A 15,492-nucleotide genomic window follows, 5' to 3' on the forward strand; every position below is an offset into this window, starting at 1 on the left:
GGGAGGGAAGATGGGGGAGGGAGGGGAAAATATGAAGCCTAATACAGAGGGCTCAAGTAGAAAGAAAATGGTTTGGAAATGATGGCAACAAATGTACAAAGGTGCTTGACACAATGGATGTATGTGTGGATTGTGATAAGAGCTGCATGAGCCCCCAATAAAATGAAGGGGGGAAAAAGAAAACTTGAGGGATTTAGATCTATGTACTGGCCTTCACTCTATTTAGATGGAATTTCTTAATATCTAGGCCCTTTAACATTTAACCCATCCCGTTAAATTTTTTTGAAATCCCTTTCCTTTCATTACTCTTCCTTTACTGCTGATCTTTTTATCTAAGATCTTTTGGTTTCAAGTAATCGAAACTTGAGTTCGCTAAATAAAAAAGATTCTACCTACCCAACTGTGGGAGGGGCAGGAATAGGAGCCTCGTGGAATTGCTGGAACCAAGCCCGGAACATTGGCAACTGCAATTCTCTCCCTTTGAGTTTTACATTTCCTGCAGACAAGCGTTATTCTCTACCTCTGCAGAACAGTCCCCTCCAAATTGGGACGAATGTGGTACCTGACAAGTTTTATACAGCCAATAAAGAGTTAAGCATAGTCTCTCTGATCCATGTTCAGAAATCTTGTGGCTGGAACTAATGTGAGTGGCATGAGTTACTTGCTCTTTCTCGAATTAATTGACTATTAAGGGTTTCGGTAGACAATAATGTTATTAATCAGGACCTAACCCTGGGTTAATCAAATGATTATTTATTCTGTCTTGGCAGACTGAAAACGTCTAACAGGCTTGTATCTGTAAGTCAGGCAACTGGAAGAGTACAAAGTCAAGAAAAAGAATGTTCTGACAATATATATTTATAGTCTAAAGATAAGACCACACACTAAAAAACTCCCTTTCAACTGATTATGTGTGTACATTATGGAATAGCAGCTAGTCTAGTATTTGCTAAACCACTGAGTTAACACACAAATAACCATCACTATAACCTTCTGATTGATGGTGTATGGGTTGGTTCTTAGGGGTGCTGTGCCAACAGCCACATGGAGTATATCACAGTAGGACGTTGAGATTCTATGATTTAAATCTGTGTTATGTGAGACCCCAGCGTCCTTGTCAATCCATGGCACAACCAGTTTCCATAATACCTCTCTCTTACCTACCTGTTTACTTATCTGTATACACTGCTGATTACATGTAAATCAGTACAAACATTTGCTTAGAGGATGTGCATTTTGTGCAACAGGAATAATGGAGATGGGGCTTTTCATGCCATGGGTCTACTCAATGTTTTAAACAATATTGTAACAGCACTCTTTGTTTAAGAATAGTTTCTTACTCTGAAATGAGAAAGGTGAGCCTTGTTTCTGCCTTACTCTGGTCAACTGCTTTTTATTTGCTGTTCCAGGGAGGAAGTTGATTTGGAACTTCCAAGCACTGATGAGTACCTGTCAACCTCAGTAGCTGATGGTGGTGGCGAATCCAAAGTGGTATTTAAAGAAAAGACTGTCACATCTCTTGGAGTTGTAGCAGATGGAGTGGCCCCAGTCTTCAAAAAGAGAAGATTGGAAAATGGAAAATGTAGAAATTTAAGGCAACGAGGTGATGATCAGTAATTCTAAGACAGCTTTTTGGACAAAATAGAGACTATACTGTAAGCCCCTTTGTGATTGTTTCTAAGTGCTTTGAAGCTAAAAATTTAGATTTATTCTAAATTGTACTTGATGTGAATAATAATAAATTTTTTTATGTGAAATGTATTTTTGTTCCTCAAATGGAAGTCTACCACACATTGTATTGTAATACAGTGTATTATAGTCAGTGTCTAAAAATTGCTAATTAAGTTATTACTTAAGATGCTATGTATCTGTTGTTTAAAATATGGAAAAGATAAGCATTTATTTCTATCTTCTTCATATGAACATGTTTATTCTGTCCTGGGTAACATGTCTTCTCTTTGCACACTGGTAATAACTATATCCAAGGAATAGGTACCAAACTACTACATAAGACTCAGAACCCTGTAATGATTTTATTTTGAGGATCCTATCAGAAGACTGATGTAGAGAATATGTGTACATTGCTGTGCTAGTGAGCCAATTCCAACTCTTAGGAACCCCATAGGACAGAATAGAACTGCTCTGTCGGGTTCCTAGGCTATAATGGGGCTGCTGGCCAGCCTTCCATTTAGCACACAAGCACTTAGCTATTCTGCCTCAGGCTCCTTGTGTAGTGCCGCATCATGTTCAGTTTAAGGTCTGGGACCAAGAACAAGAACTGCAGCTCAGATACTGAATATGCAGTTCTTAATGTGGAACGAAACTTGACCAAAGGTACAAATGTATATAATAGACCCCATTTCAGGGAAAAAGAACAACCAGGAACTGGGGATAGAAAGATGAATGAGACCTATCTCTGGTCTTCTGGATTTCACATTTAGCCTTAGTCTCCTTTCTCTGTACCACTCTGGTACTCTATTTAGCAGACTTAAATGTATGGGATTTTTTTCCAATGTTTTATTTTTAGGTGAAATTTTTACACCTATTAAGTAGGTTCCTACTTAATAATTTTATATAAATTGTTTCATTATTTTAGCATGTTCTCAATATGTCAGCAATCTTGTTATTTCCTGCCTGTTTGTGGGTAAGAATTGACCACCATGGTCTCGTATAGCAATTGTTTAAAAGACGCATAACTCATAGTGATATTGTCTATTTTATAATTCAGTCTATTTTTTGGCTGAAATGAGACTTCTAGGAATTGGGTATGTTTGGTTTTAAGGTTTATTTAAAACTATTTAAATAGTCTTGAACAAAAATATTCTCCCCTTCATTCAATTTTTTAAAAAATGAAAATTGTGTTCCCATGACAAACTAAGTTCCATGATACTAGTTCCTATTTTCTGATCAAGTGGAATTTTCTTTATTTCACTTAAATTAAGTACAATATCCCTTTGTTGTTCCTTTAAATTCTCAAAATTATATTTTTCATAAATTGTACAGTATTTAACTTTTGGCAGCAAATATTTGTCTTTTTAAGGCTACTAATGTACTTGTAAGAAAATGATAGCTTAGTAAAAACTTCATAAAAGTAAATTAAATATTGTGGGGTTTTTTTTATTTATACCGATGAAGTGTCAGCATGGGTGAGATGGTATTTGCAGATACGTATTTATATTTGTTGAATTTTCTTCATGCATTTTGTGAATGTAAAACATGGAGTTGTACATTAGAATTTCATTAGACATCTAGCTAAGCAATACATTTTGGTCATTGTTTGAAACTTTTCTTAATGTATGAAATAAGACTGTTTGTCGGTGTAAATCTGAATCTGGTTTTAAGGATTGCTTACAAGACTATGTTAGTTAATAACAGCCACAAAATGTTAAATTCTGTGTTAAAAAATTTGATTTCCTGGGTTTGAAAAAAAAAAGCATAGAGAACATACAACCTTTAACCTACCCTGATTTTTATTCTGAAGTACTGATGATAATCATTTTTATTACATATCAGTTTCCTTAAATAGCCCAGTATCTCTGGTTATTTGATAAGTATACACAATGAACAAGTATAAAATAATAAAATTCTACTGATTTTAAATTACTCAATGTCCCTTTTAAAAACTACAATCATTAAAATAGTAAATGATTATTTTTTAAAAACTGCCATCAAGTCAATACCGACTCAGTGAACTGGCTGGTGGTTTTGAACTGCTGACCTGGCAGATCACAGCCCAAGGCGTAATCAAATTCAAAAAAAGTTCTATCAATCTAGTTGGTGCTGACTCCTAGTGACCTTCTAGGACAGGATAGAACTGTCCATGTGACTTTGCAAGACCAGAACTGTTTACAGGGTGCAAATGCTTGCTTTTTCTCAGGAGTGACTGGTGGTCTCCATCCAGAGACCTTGCAACCCAAGATGTAACCACCCTGCCACCATGGCAAATGGACTGAAAGGAGACCCCCCAAAACTACACAGTAGGAAAAGAGGAAAAGATGACTCATTTTCATAAGATAGCTTGGTACTGTATATGTAATCGTAGTCACCTAATCTGATGTCAATTTAAGGATTATAGTGTAGGGGTGGAGTATAAACTGTCAATCTGTAAATAGTCAATCTCTCCATTTACTCCCTGGGACACACATTGTAGCTGACAAGACCTCTGAAGCTAGAAGAGCCATGTAGAGACCCTTACCAATGCTGAGATGCTTACAATGCCACTGGACCCAAAGACTTTCTACCCACTGGCCTGTGAGCGTCCTGCATTCCGCATCACTGAATGTGTTTCATGAGTCTGAAGAGGACTTTATGGACTGCTGTCAGACATATGGGCTAATGTCAGACTGATGGACGTGATGTGGACTGGACTGGGATGTTTACTCCATGTTCAATCGCTCTTGTATATAAATCTTTTTTTAGACACATATGGGTGTACATGGATTTGTTTCTCTAGTCTACCCAGACTAACACGATAATAAACCAATAGAATAGAATTGATAGCCAGAAAAAACTCATGTCTATAATCAATGGATTTTTGAGAAGACTTTTAAGTCCAATGGATGGGTGAAGAAATAATGGGGGGCCCACTTGACCTCTGCTTCAGTCGGGGAGAAATCCAACTCCATCTTCCCTAGCCTGTTTTCCACAAGGCAGAGATGTGCCTATACTCCATCCCTTTTTACTATATTCTGAAGCCAACTGCCCTTCCCACTGCACTTCTGTGCACTGGCCACACAGAATGCACAGGTGATAGAATTATGGGAGGTTATTGGGTAGAGTAACAGTTTACCTCCAGTCAGTATCATTAAGGTTACAGTCATTGGTCCATAGCAGCACTTCTCAGCAGATCTCTGGTCCTCAGCCATGTGTTCCCTCGTTGGTCCCCATGTACCAGGAAGGCCCTCTGCTAGTCTGCTTTGTCTTGATTTTGCCATGACCTCTGATGCCTGCACCAATTGAAGAAGGCATCAAGCAGATGTTGCTGGTGACACTTCTTTCTTGATGGTCACAGGAAATCTCTTCCTGCTTAGAAGAGATGGCAAACTGACCAATTCCTAAATTACAGTCCAATATACTTAATTTGCATATTCCCACACAGTCACTGGGAGGGAATTACAATTCCTATAGCTACAAGAGTCATACCAAGTAATTTCACTTCACTGCAATGGGGAAAGAGTTTCTTCAATAAAGGATGCTGGGAAAATAATCTCCACATGCGAAAAACATGAAACAAGATCCATGCCTTAACCAGGTAACAAAAACAAATGTAAAAATAACCATAAAATTCCCTTTAAAAATTCAGGGCAACATTGTTAAAACTAACTTTTAACAGATTATCTAATGCCCGTATGATAACGCAAAAGCGACAAAATGAATAAACAGGAATTTATAAAAATTTTAAAACTTGCTCATCAAAAAACAAAAAGACAAGCTACAAACTAGGGAGATCTCTTTGGAAATCACGTTTGTTAAGGATCTAATAGCTCCATATAATTAAAACTACAATTTCACGATAAAGATATTACACCAAAGGACATTCAAATGGCCAAAAACATGAACAGATGCTTCATGTCATCCATCTGAGATGCAGACTAAAAACCACAATGAGAGATCATTTTACTCCTTGTACTTCCCTCTGTTACTATGGTACCTTCTGTGTTGCTGTGATGCTGGATGCTGTCACTAGAATTTCAAATACCAGCAGGGTCACCCATGGGGAACCGGTTTCTGTGGAGCTTCAAAGCACTACTAAGAAGAAAGTACGGAAACCTCACACTTCAGTCTCAGAACCTATCACACGGCCATGCTCATAACAACAACCTGGCACAGTGACAGACATGGGAACCAGTGGAATAGGATTTAGAGCCCAGGCGTAAACCCACCCATCTTTGGTCAATCGATCTTTCACAGAGGGTCCCAAACATTAAATATGGGAAAGATAGTATCTTTAACAAATTGTTACCTGGAAACAGGGTCCATGCCCTGTTTTGATTGAGCTTAACTAATTAATTATCTCTTAGAGGTGCTCAAGGACCCATCGTGCCGCATCTCTGGTCATAGTGACTACCCTAGTGGCTGCCTGCTCACAAACCGCCAACCTTTTCTCTGTCCTGGGCCTCGGCCAGCACCAGCACTCTCCTCCACCCCCTGGTGGTCAGGTCCGACTGATCGGTGGAGCTCTGCTTTGGCCTCTGATGCACACAGCATCGGTGTACCCACTACAATGCCAGTCTGGCCACGATGGCCACAGCTTCTGCCCTACCTCTATGGCCTGCACTAAAGTCTTGGGTAAGGACGCTGCAGCAAGCAATGCCTTGAACCTGAATCAGTGAAAGAAGAGAGAAGCCTGGAGGAGCCCCCTGGGTCCCCAGCCACTCAGGTGGAGCTCTCAGCGTGAAATGCAGACACCACGACCTCTGAGTTCCCAGTCAGGAATCCTAAACAGAAGGAATTCGGGCAGCATCCCTTCACAAATCACGGGTCCGATGGAAGGAACTGAGACCTGAGGCCTCTCGCCTGTCTTGCATACCCCTCACCCCACAGTGAGCCCTTCTCCACCACATCGCCTGCCTGTATTTGGCTACAATCAATTTCCTTGCCCACCCTACCAGGGCCCTTGTTGAGAATGTTTTTAAATCATGAATCATTGTGGTATTTCCCAAATGCTTTTTCTGAGTCTATTGATATGATTAAATTTTCTTCTTCAGACTATTGGTCAGATGGATCACATTAATGAATTCTTGAACATGCCATCAGCCTTGCTACCTGGAATAAATCCTAATTGGTCATAATGTAAAATTCTGTTTCTATACATTATTAGATTCAATTGCTACAATTTTATTGAAGATTTTTACATCTATACTTATATGAGATATTAGTCTGTCATTTTCTTTGAATGTCACTTGGTTTTAATGCTAGGGCAATGCTATCCTCACAAAATGAGAAAATGTTCCCTCTTCAATGTTTAAAAGAGACTGCAGAGGAGCTAACAATACTGAGAGAAGAAAATATTCTCAAATTTATTGGGGGGGGATTGCACAACTCTTCTTAACATGAATGAACTATTGAATTGCATGATGTGAGTTTTGTGACAATAAAACTTTTTAAATAATAAAGTAGAAAGCAGCATAAATAACAAGAGTTTTCAGAGAAATGGTATCATTTCGTCTTTACCTGTTCGGTAGAATTCACCAGTGAAACCATCTGCCTTGATGGTTTCCTTTTGGGAGAGCTATTATTGATACCATTTCTTTTCATAGATAACGGCCTACCCGGATTGTCTGTTTCCCCTTATGTGAGTTTTGGTAGTTTGTGTATTTAAAGGAATTGCTGCCTTTTTTTTAGGAATCAACTCTGTGGGCACAAGGAGAAATTCTGGGAAGATAGTGGTATAAATATGCCATCTTTCTGGTGCTCTTCCACATACACACACAAAAGGGCAAACCTCCCTGGGGGGTGATTAAGATCAGGCTTCCCCAGCTTCCAGTCCAACTGAAGCTGCTGTGTGCTAGTCAACAGGAGTCTGGAGGGAGTCTGCACTCCCAGCCAGTAATCAAGGTGTAGGGGAGGGGACAATGGTAGAGCCTCGCAGCGCTCCGTGGTGATTGGACTAGAAGACCTCACACTCGCTCTCACCTGCTGACTGTTGGTTGCCAACTAAAAAGGATAACCACAATACACCAACAAACACACACGTAGCAATTAAAGGCCCAAGACAACGAAGGCTTAGCACACACAGAAAACAAATAGCAAAATGACAGAAGCCAATACTCAGCAGTAAATACCATGAATGTAAACAGACAATGCTCCAATCAAACTGAAGAGAGTGGCAGACCATACTTTAAAATGAAACGAAAAACAAGATCTAACCATATACTATTTATAAGAGATACAAACGACCGCACATACTTTAAAAATGAAAGGATGGAAAAAGTATCCATGCAAATCATTAAAAAAGGAAAGCTGGGGTACCAATCTTTTTTTTAATTTACAGACTGTTTTATTGATAAAAGCTGTACAAACCCCCAATAAATGATTTTTAAGATAATTTTTATTGGGGGCCTTACAACTCTTAAAATAATCCATATATCAATTATATCAAGCATATTTGTACATTTGTTGCCATGTCTTTTCTAGACATCTACCTTCGATTGAGCACTTGGTATCAACTCTTTTTTTCCTCCCTCCCCTGTTGACTAACAATATCAGACAAAGGAGACTTTAAGACACAATCTATTAGAAGATGAATATTATATAGTATTTAAAAGGGTTAATTAACCTAGAAGATTTAATCATAAACATGCACTAAGCATCTGTGTGCCTAATTACAGGCATACCTCATTTTATTATCCTTTGCTGCATTGTGTTTCACAGATGTGTGTTTTTATAAATTGAAGGTTTGTGGCGAACCTGAGTTGAACAAGCCGGCCGGTGCCGCCTTTCAAACAGCATGTCCTCACTTCATGGTAAATGCTTGTAACGCTCACAATATTTAAAGCTTTTCCCTAATGTTACTGCATACTGTGAAACAACACGAAAACCCTCAATGCCGTTGAGTCGATTCTGGCTTATAGCAACCTGATAAGACTGGGGAGAACTGACCCTGTGGGTTTCTGAGGCCGTAATTCGTTATAGCAGTAGAAAGCCTCATCAGTCTCCCTAGGAAAGGCTGGTGGTTTTGAACTGATGACCTTACTGTTTGCAGCCCAATACATAACCACTATGCCACCAGGGCTCTTATAAACATAATTTCTATATGCACTGGGGATACAAGGATTTTGTGTGACTAGCTTTACTGTAGAGACTTGTTGGCATAGTGGTTATGTATTGGATTGCTAACTACAAGGTCAGTAGTTTGAAACCACCAGTCGCTCTTTGGGAGAAAAGGTTCTCTATTCCCATTATGAAGACTTACCATACAGCTGATAGCATGTTTGTTAGGGAGGTTTAGGGAAGTAAATCAGAGACCCTGCAATATAACTCCTATATTGTTGTCTATAACATCCTGTCTTCCTATATTTTAGTGATATTGTACTGACCAGTTGCTTATTTCCTATTCCTTCACCAGATAAATGTGTTTTTTATTGGAGTCCTGTGGCATAGTGGTTACTAGCTGGGCCACAAGTCAGGACCACCAGCAGCCCCTCAGGAGAATGACCTGGCTTCTCACTCCCATTAAACTCTGAGAAACTCACAGGGGAAATTCTACCCTGTCCTGTAGGGTCACCTGAGTCAATAATGGCTTGATGGCAGTGAATTTGGTTTGGGGCTTATTATTATGTTAGGCTGGGTTCTCTAAAGAAGAAGAAAAATACTACCTTACCCTACAATGTCAGCCTCAACCCGATGGCAGTGAGTGAGAATTTTACTGCGATATTTACTTTACTGCCATGGTCTGGATCAAGCTTGCAACATCTCCAAGGTATGCCTGGACATTAAGAAAACAGATATACCAATAAAGATGCCACTGGAAGACAGTGACCTGCCAATCAACTGAAAGAGATCCATGTTCATGGTCAGTCCAAAGAAAGGTTCTCCAATAGAACGTAGAAATTATTGAACAATATCATTGGCATCAAAAGCAAGTAAAATTTTGCTGAAGATAATACAAAAATGGTTGTAGCAGTATATTAACAGAGAACTGCGAAAAATCCAAGATAGGTTAAAAAAATGTGTCCTGAGGGATATCATTGCTGATGTCTGATCTTGGTTGAAAGCAACAGAGTATTGGAAAGATGTTTACTTGTGTTTGATTGACTATGAAAAGGCCCTGTGTGGATTATAACAAAGAATAGACAACATTGTGAAGAATGGGAAGCCAGAACACTTACCGGTGCTCATGTGAAATCAGGACAGGCAGCTGGAGTCCCAAATGTCTGACATATGTACAACCAGCCCTGTTAAACCCCAAACAAAACAAACCCCATTGCTGTTGAGTTGATCCTAACTCACGGAGACCCAGTATAAGGTTTTTTAGGCTATGAATCTTTATGGGCGCTGATAGAAACCCTGTGATCATTTTTACTGTATTATTATATTTAAGCTATTTTAATGTATCTGGGAATTGTCTCATTAATGTTTTCTTATGCACAGGAAAAAGTACACTATATAGAATATGCCAAGACAAACACATGACTGACTGATATTAGATACTAACCACACGTGTGCTCCAATTTATATACAGATTCTACTTAAGGATAGACAGAAAAAGATCCAGTTCAAAATCCAGGGACTCCCTGTGTATAGTCCAAGAGGCAGTCATTAGCATAAACCAGGTAATATTGAGTGGTTAAAATGAGTCAGGGTTGAACACTTTCACCATACTTATTCAACCTGTCATAACACAGTATGGGCAATGCTGAGAAGAATGGAAATTCCAGAATACTTCATTGTGCTTATGCAGAACCTATAGCCAGACCAGGAGGCAGTTATTCAATCTGTATGCTCAGCAAACAATTTGAGATGTAGGGCTATGTGACAAAGAATACAGCATCGGGATTGGAGGGAGATTTATTAACCACCTTGTAAACAACCTGCAGTATGCTGAGGATACAACCTTACTTGCTGTAAGTAAAAAGAACATGAAGTACTTACAGCCTTCCATGTGGATTACATCTCAACACAGAGACAACAAAAATCCTCACAACAGGACCAATAAGTAACATCATTTAATTCTTTTACTTGGATCCATGCTCAACGCTCACGGAAGCAATAGCCAAGAAATCAAATGATGGATTGCATTGGGAAACTATGCTATGAAAAACCTATTTAAAGTGCTAAAAAGCAAAATGTCACCTAGAAGCCTAAGGTGTACTTTCCCAAATACCCAAGCAGAAGTATTTTCAATCACCTCAGATGCATGTGAATGGCCCCAAATAATGGATGCCTTTGAATTATAGTATTTACAAGGAATATTGAGTATACCACGAATGGCCAGAAAAAAATGAACAAATCTGTCTTGGACAGAAGTGCAGCCAGAAAGCTACTGACAAGCGAGTATGGTCAGACTTTATAGCATGTTGCCTTCTTATCAGTAGAGATTAGTCCCTGCAGAAGACATCATGCTTAGTAAAGCAGAGGGTCGGCATAACACAGGGAGACTCCCAATGAAATAGATTGGCACAGTGGCTGCAGCAATAGTTTAAAAAATAACAAAGATTGTGAACCTTGAGCTGGACCAGGCAGGGGCTGTGTGTAGTTCGGTGGTACATTGGGGCACATGAGTCAGAACCAGCTCAACAGCACCTAACAGCAACAACATGATGGCCAATCCAGTTTGATTAAAGCCACCGTGGTTTTCGCATTTAAAATGTGGATGGCGAGGTCTGAGAGAGGAGGCTGGGGTGTTGCAGCAATTACTCTCCCCAAGCTCCTTCACCTCTCGAAATCACCTTACAAATTGGAGACCGAAAGTTCTCTGAAAAAGAAAAAGAAAATTCACTGAAGTCATGGGTTCTGTGTGTAGGTGGAGGAACCAGAGGCGGGGGAGCATGAAAGGCTTGGGAGTAGCAACGTGAGTCAGACTGACTGTTGCCTTTATTCCCCAGCTTTTTTTGGTGTGGATCAATCGATTTGTGTTTTCCAATTTCCTGTCATCTTCACAAGATGGATCAAGAATACCTCTCTCAATGGAGTGGGAGAAATGTAAATTATAATAGAATCAATATTCTATCATTGAAAATATATTGTGTTTGGTTGTCTGATGTAATATGCACACCAGCCTCACTGAATAGCTCTGGGGGTTGCTATGGCAACAAGTCAAAATAGTTTAATAATAGCTCTCCCTCAGAGCTGGAAATTGACCAAATGATGAGAGCTAAAAATACAAGCATTTTTGACGTAAATGCGAAAGTACCAAACGCATTCTCATTTCGTTCACCACATATTCGTCAGTACAGTGATGTCACACTGGTACATTAGAGCTGTCAAAAAAGATAGATGTGGTCCCTCGTGATGGAGTCCACATTCTAGGGGATAGTAAATACAGAAAGCCAACAAATCAATTCACTAGATGACTTCAGCGGATGAGGATTCTGCAAGAAATAAAACATGCACCATGATACTAAAAAAACACAGAAGAGTTGCTCTACGTTAGAATACGGAGAACCCAGTCACAGCTTATAGAATTGTTGTCTTTAAGTTTATAGATTTATTGTTGTTGTTAAGCCACCATGGACTCGGACCTGATCCTATGCACAATGGAAAGAAACACTGCCCAGTCCTGTACCATTCCCATAACTGGAAGAGGCTCAGACCATGCTGATCCATAGGATTTTCATTGGCGGATTTCTGGAAGTAGTAGTTTGCCAGACCTTTGTCCCTGGGCCATCTTTGTCTAGAAGCCCGCTGAGGCCTGTTTGGCATCATAGTAACTAACACTCAAGCCTACAGAGAGAGATGGGTAGATGGCAGCTGCACTTGTGAACTGCCTAGAAACGGAACTTGGTGTCACACAGGGAAGGCAAGAATTCGATCACTGGACCACCACTGCCCCACATGCAGATGCCACTCACACTCACTCACTGCCATTCTGACTCAGAGAAACCCTCCTGAACAAGGGTGAACTGCCCCTGTGGGTTTCCGAGACTGTAACTCTTTATGGGAGTAGAATGCCTTATCTTTCTCCCATGGAGCAACCGGTGGTTTCAAACTACTGACTTGTGGATCATCGCCAATGTGTAACCACTGCACCAGCAGGGCTCCGTACACACGGATTTAGTAGAACAGAAACAGAATGAAAATTTACAGTGATTATTAAATAGGAAAAGAAACACACAATTACTGATTGGAGTATTACTTTGTTGGCTGGCAGAGGATAGCGTTCTACAGGAAAGTAACGGTTATGTGTATTTTTTAAATGATTGTTGATATCCATGATGAAAATTATAATGGTAAAACTTCAATCACATGCTTGACAGAAGCAATGATTCAAAAATATTCTCTGGTAGTCCTTTTGAGGCTTTCACAGACACAAACACTGAACTATGTACATCTTAAAGAGGTCATAATGAACCTGAACTCAGTTGAAGAAAGGAGCCCTCGTGGCCTGGTGTGCTGTACATTTTGCTGCTAAGCGCAAAGTCAGTGGTTCGAACACACCGGTTGCTTCTTGAGAGAAAGATGTAGATGTGGCTGCCTGCTCCTGTAACGATTTTAAAAGTTTCAGAAACCCAAAGAGGCAATTCTCCTCGATGGCATAGGGTCACTTTGAGTCAGCATCAACTTGCTGGCAGTCTGTTAAAGAACCAGATGGGAAACTATGTTTTGAGTAACTACTGCAGCTAGTGAGCTAGACTTCAGCTGAGAGGGGGAGAAGCGCACACATCGCAGCATTACAAAGTATTCCTGGCAGAGAAATGCGGGCTGTTGGTACAGGAAGACACATCTGTCCTCCTCCAGCTTCGGGATGAAGAAGGAAAATGCATCCCTTCACCAGCCCAAGGTTGATTGCCACAAGTCAGAGATGTCAGACATGTATCCACCCGCTATCCTTTCTTAACCCTATTCTGACACCAACCATTCCTCTCAGCACTGTTTTTCTGCCGGGTTTGACAATGCACTGCGATGGCCACACAGAACCGACAGACAGTATATACAAGTATGGGGGTTCATCGGGGAAGCTAACGGGTTCCCACACACAAGCCAGAATCAGAACACGTTGACCCTAGAGTCAAAGGTGCACAGCAGGGCCTCTTCTCAGCCAGCAGCCCAATTTCCCTCAGCCTCTCAGTTTCCCAGTCCCTTGGCCTCTGCCTCCATGGGCCAGGAAGCCTGCCTGCCTGACGCTCTGCCTGTCTCCTGGTCTCAGGGGTGCCGCCCTTTGCTCTGGCTCATGGTCTCTGTGCCCAGCCTCGGCTGCCTTTGCCATTCAGAGAGAGAACCTACAAATGCCCCCTGGGTAGCTATTCCTTTCTTGCTGGCCCCAGGAGTCTCTGTTCCAGATTCAGAGATGGCTCTTCTACAGAGAGGAATGGAGGAACTGACAAATCCTTGACTTAGAGTCCCTCTACACCTAATGCTCCCACCATTGATTTGATGTGTTATAGACACATTGAAGGAGCCCTAGTGGTGTAGAGGGTTATGTGTTGGGCTGCTAACTGCCAGGTTAGCAGTTTGAAACCATCAGATGCTCTGTGGAGAAAGATGATGCTTTCTGTTCCTATAAAGATTTATAGCGTCCAAAACACACAGGGCCAGTTACAATGAGTTGTAATTGACTTCATGGCAGTGACTGAGTGGTAGACAAATGGACAGAAGAGCCATATTTAAGGAAACTCACTAAGTATATAACTTAGCTTTAAGATATTTCCAGTTTTCATCATTAGCCTATAATTCTGATGTCCTTTTTTCCTCCTCAACAAGTGACTTTTATTGTTTGAGATAAACCGTGCCAAGCCATTTTATATCAAGCCACTTCTCAGCACTCTTTACTTACCATTTTGGAAATTGTCACCTTTCTTGTTGGGATAAGCCTTTGGTACATCGTCTTAGACTCCATTTAGTCAAGACGCGATGGAAGTGGCCTTGCCTTCACTATACGGAGTAGGAGGTTACCATGCTCCCCTGGTTCTTCTTGGGGTGGGAGTCCAACTGAAGGTTTGGTGGGAGGCCTAGCACATGTACTGCAATGACACTTGCGCCAGGGGCTACTGCAAGTGAAAACATGAACCACCTTCGCCACAACCCCCAGCCCCACGGGACCCTCATGTCTCAGTCAATGCTCAATTGCTAATTGATGCCATACTACTTGCAAAATGGCTCACCCTCTGCCTATCTTCTCCTCGGTCACCTTACTCTGTGGGAAATCTTTACCTAACGGTGCCTTCCAAAGGCTGTGACCCAGGTAGTCCAGGAAGTGGCCCCTGGCCCATTATAACAAGCTCAGGTCCCAAAGTAACTTTCTACACTTGTATCAGAAGCTACCTCTTCTCACTGGGGTTTCAAGCCGGCAGGATGTGAGTCTTGAGGGTGCTGGCAATCATTCTGGCTACCATGTGATCAAGTCTAGCTGGTTATGACAGACACTGCTACTTAAAATTTAGTATTTTCCCTTTGATGTACTATAAAAATCCTCTTAATTTTAACCGTATTCATCGTGGGCCAGAATAGACTACTCCCAGCCATTCTTGCAAGTATATGACCACAAGGCATAAATCCAACCTATATTATGTGCATAACTCCCCTGCCCTCCTTCCAGATGGCTGGAATAGGATGTATGTGGATTATGTGGGCCAGAGTAACCCTCCTAAGAATAGTGGAACAGGAAGACAAAAAACTGGATCTTAACTGCTATGCTATATTTTTGGTACTTCCAACAATACTTGACCCTTGATTTAAAAAATGTTTGCACTAATGTAGGTTCTGTGAACTTTACAGATGCAGGAACATAGATATAAAAGATGTCTACAATCATTCTGAATATTACAAATACTCTCCTGAGAATTACATTATATTGAGCATTTGCTAAAAGATAAGCTAATTAATTGGAAAACG

General features: G+C 40.6%; 1 protein-coding gene across 1 annotated transcript in view; it reads left to right on the forward strand.

The window, feature by feature from the left end:
- Positions 1-1,757, forward strand: part of WBP4 (WW domain binding protein 4) — a 27,613-nt gene extending 25,856 nt beyond the window's left edge. Inside the window, exon 10 of the mRNA XM_075563010.1 lies at positions 1,410-1,757. Coding sequence (XP_075419125.1) covers positions 1,410-1,617 — 208 coding nt within the window. The 3' untranslated portion in view covers positions 1,618-1,757. The remainder of the gene's footprint in view (positions 1-1,409) is intronic.
- Positions 1,758-15,492: the final 13,735 nt, after the last annotated feature.

The sequence above is a fragment of the Tenrec ecaudatus genome, chromosome 11, assembly GCF_050624435.1.
Source record: "Tenrec ecaudatus isolate mTenEca1 chromosome 11, mTenEca1.hap1, whole genome shotgun sequence".
In the NCBI taxonomy this organism is placed as follows: domain Eukaryota; kingdom Metazoa; phylum Chordata; class Mammalia; order Afrosoricida; family Tenrecidae; genus Tenrec; species Tenrec ecaudatus.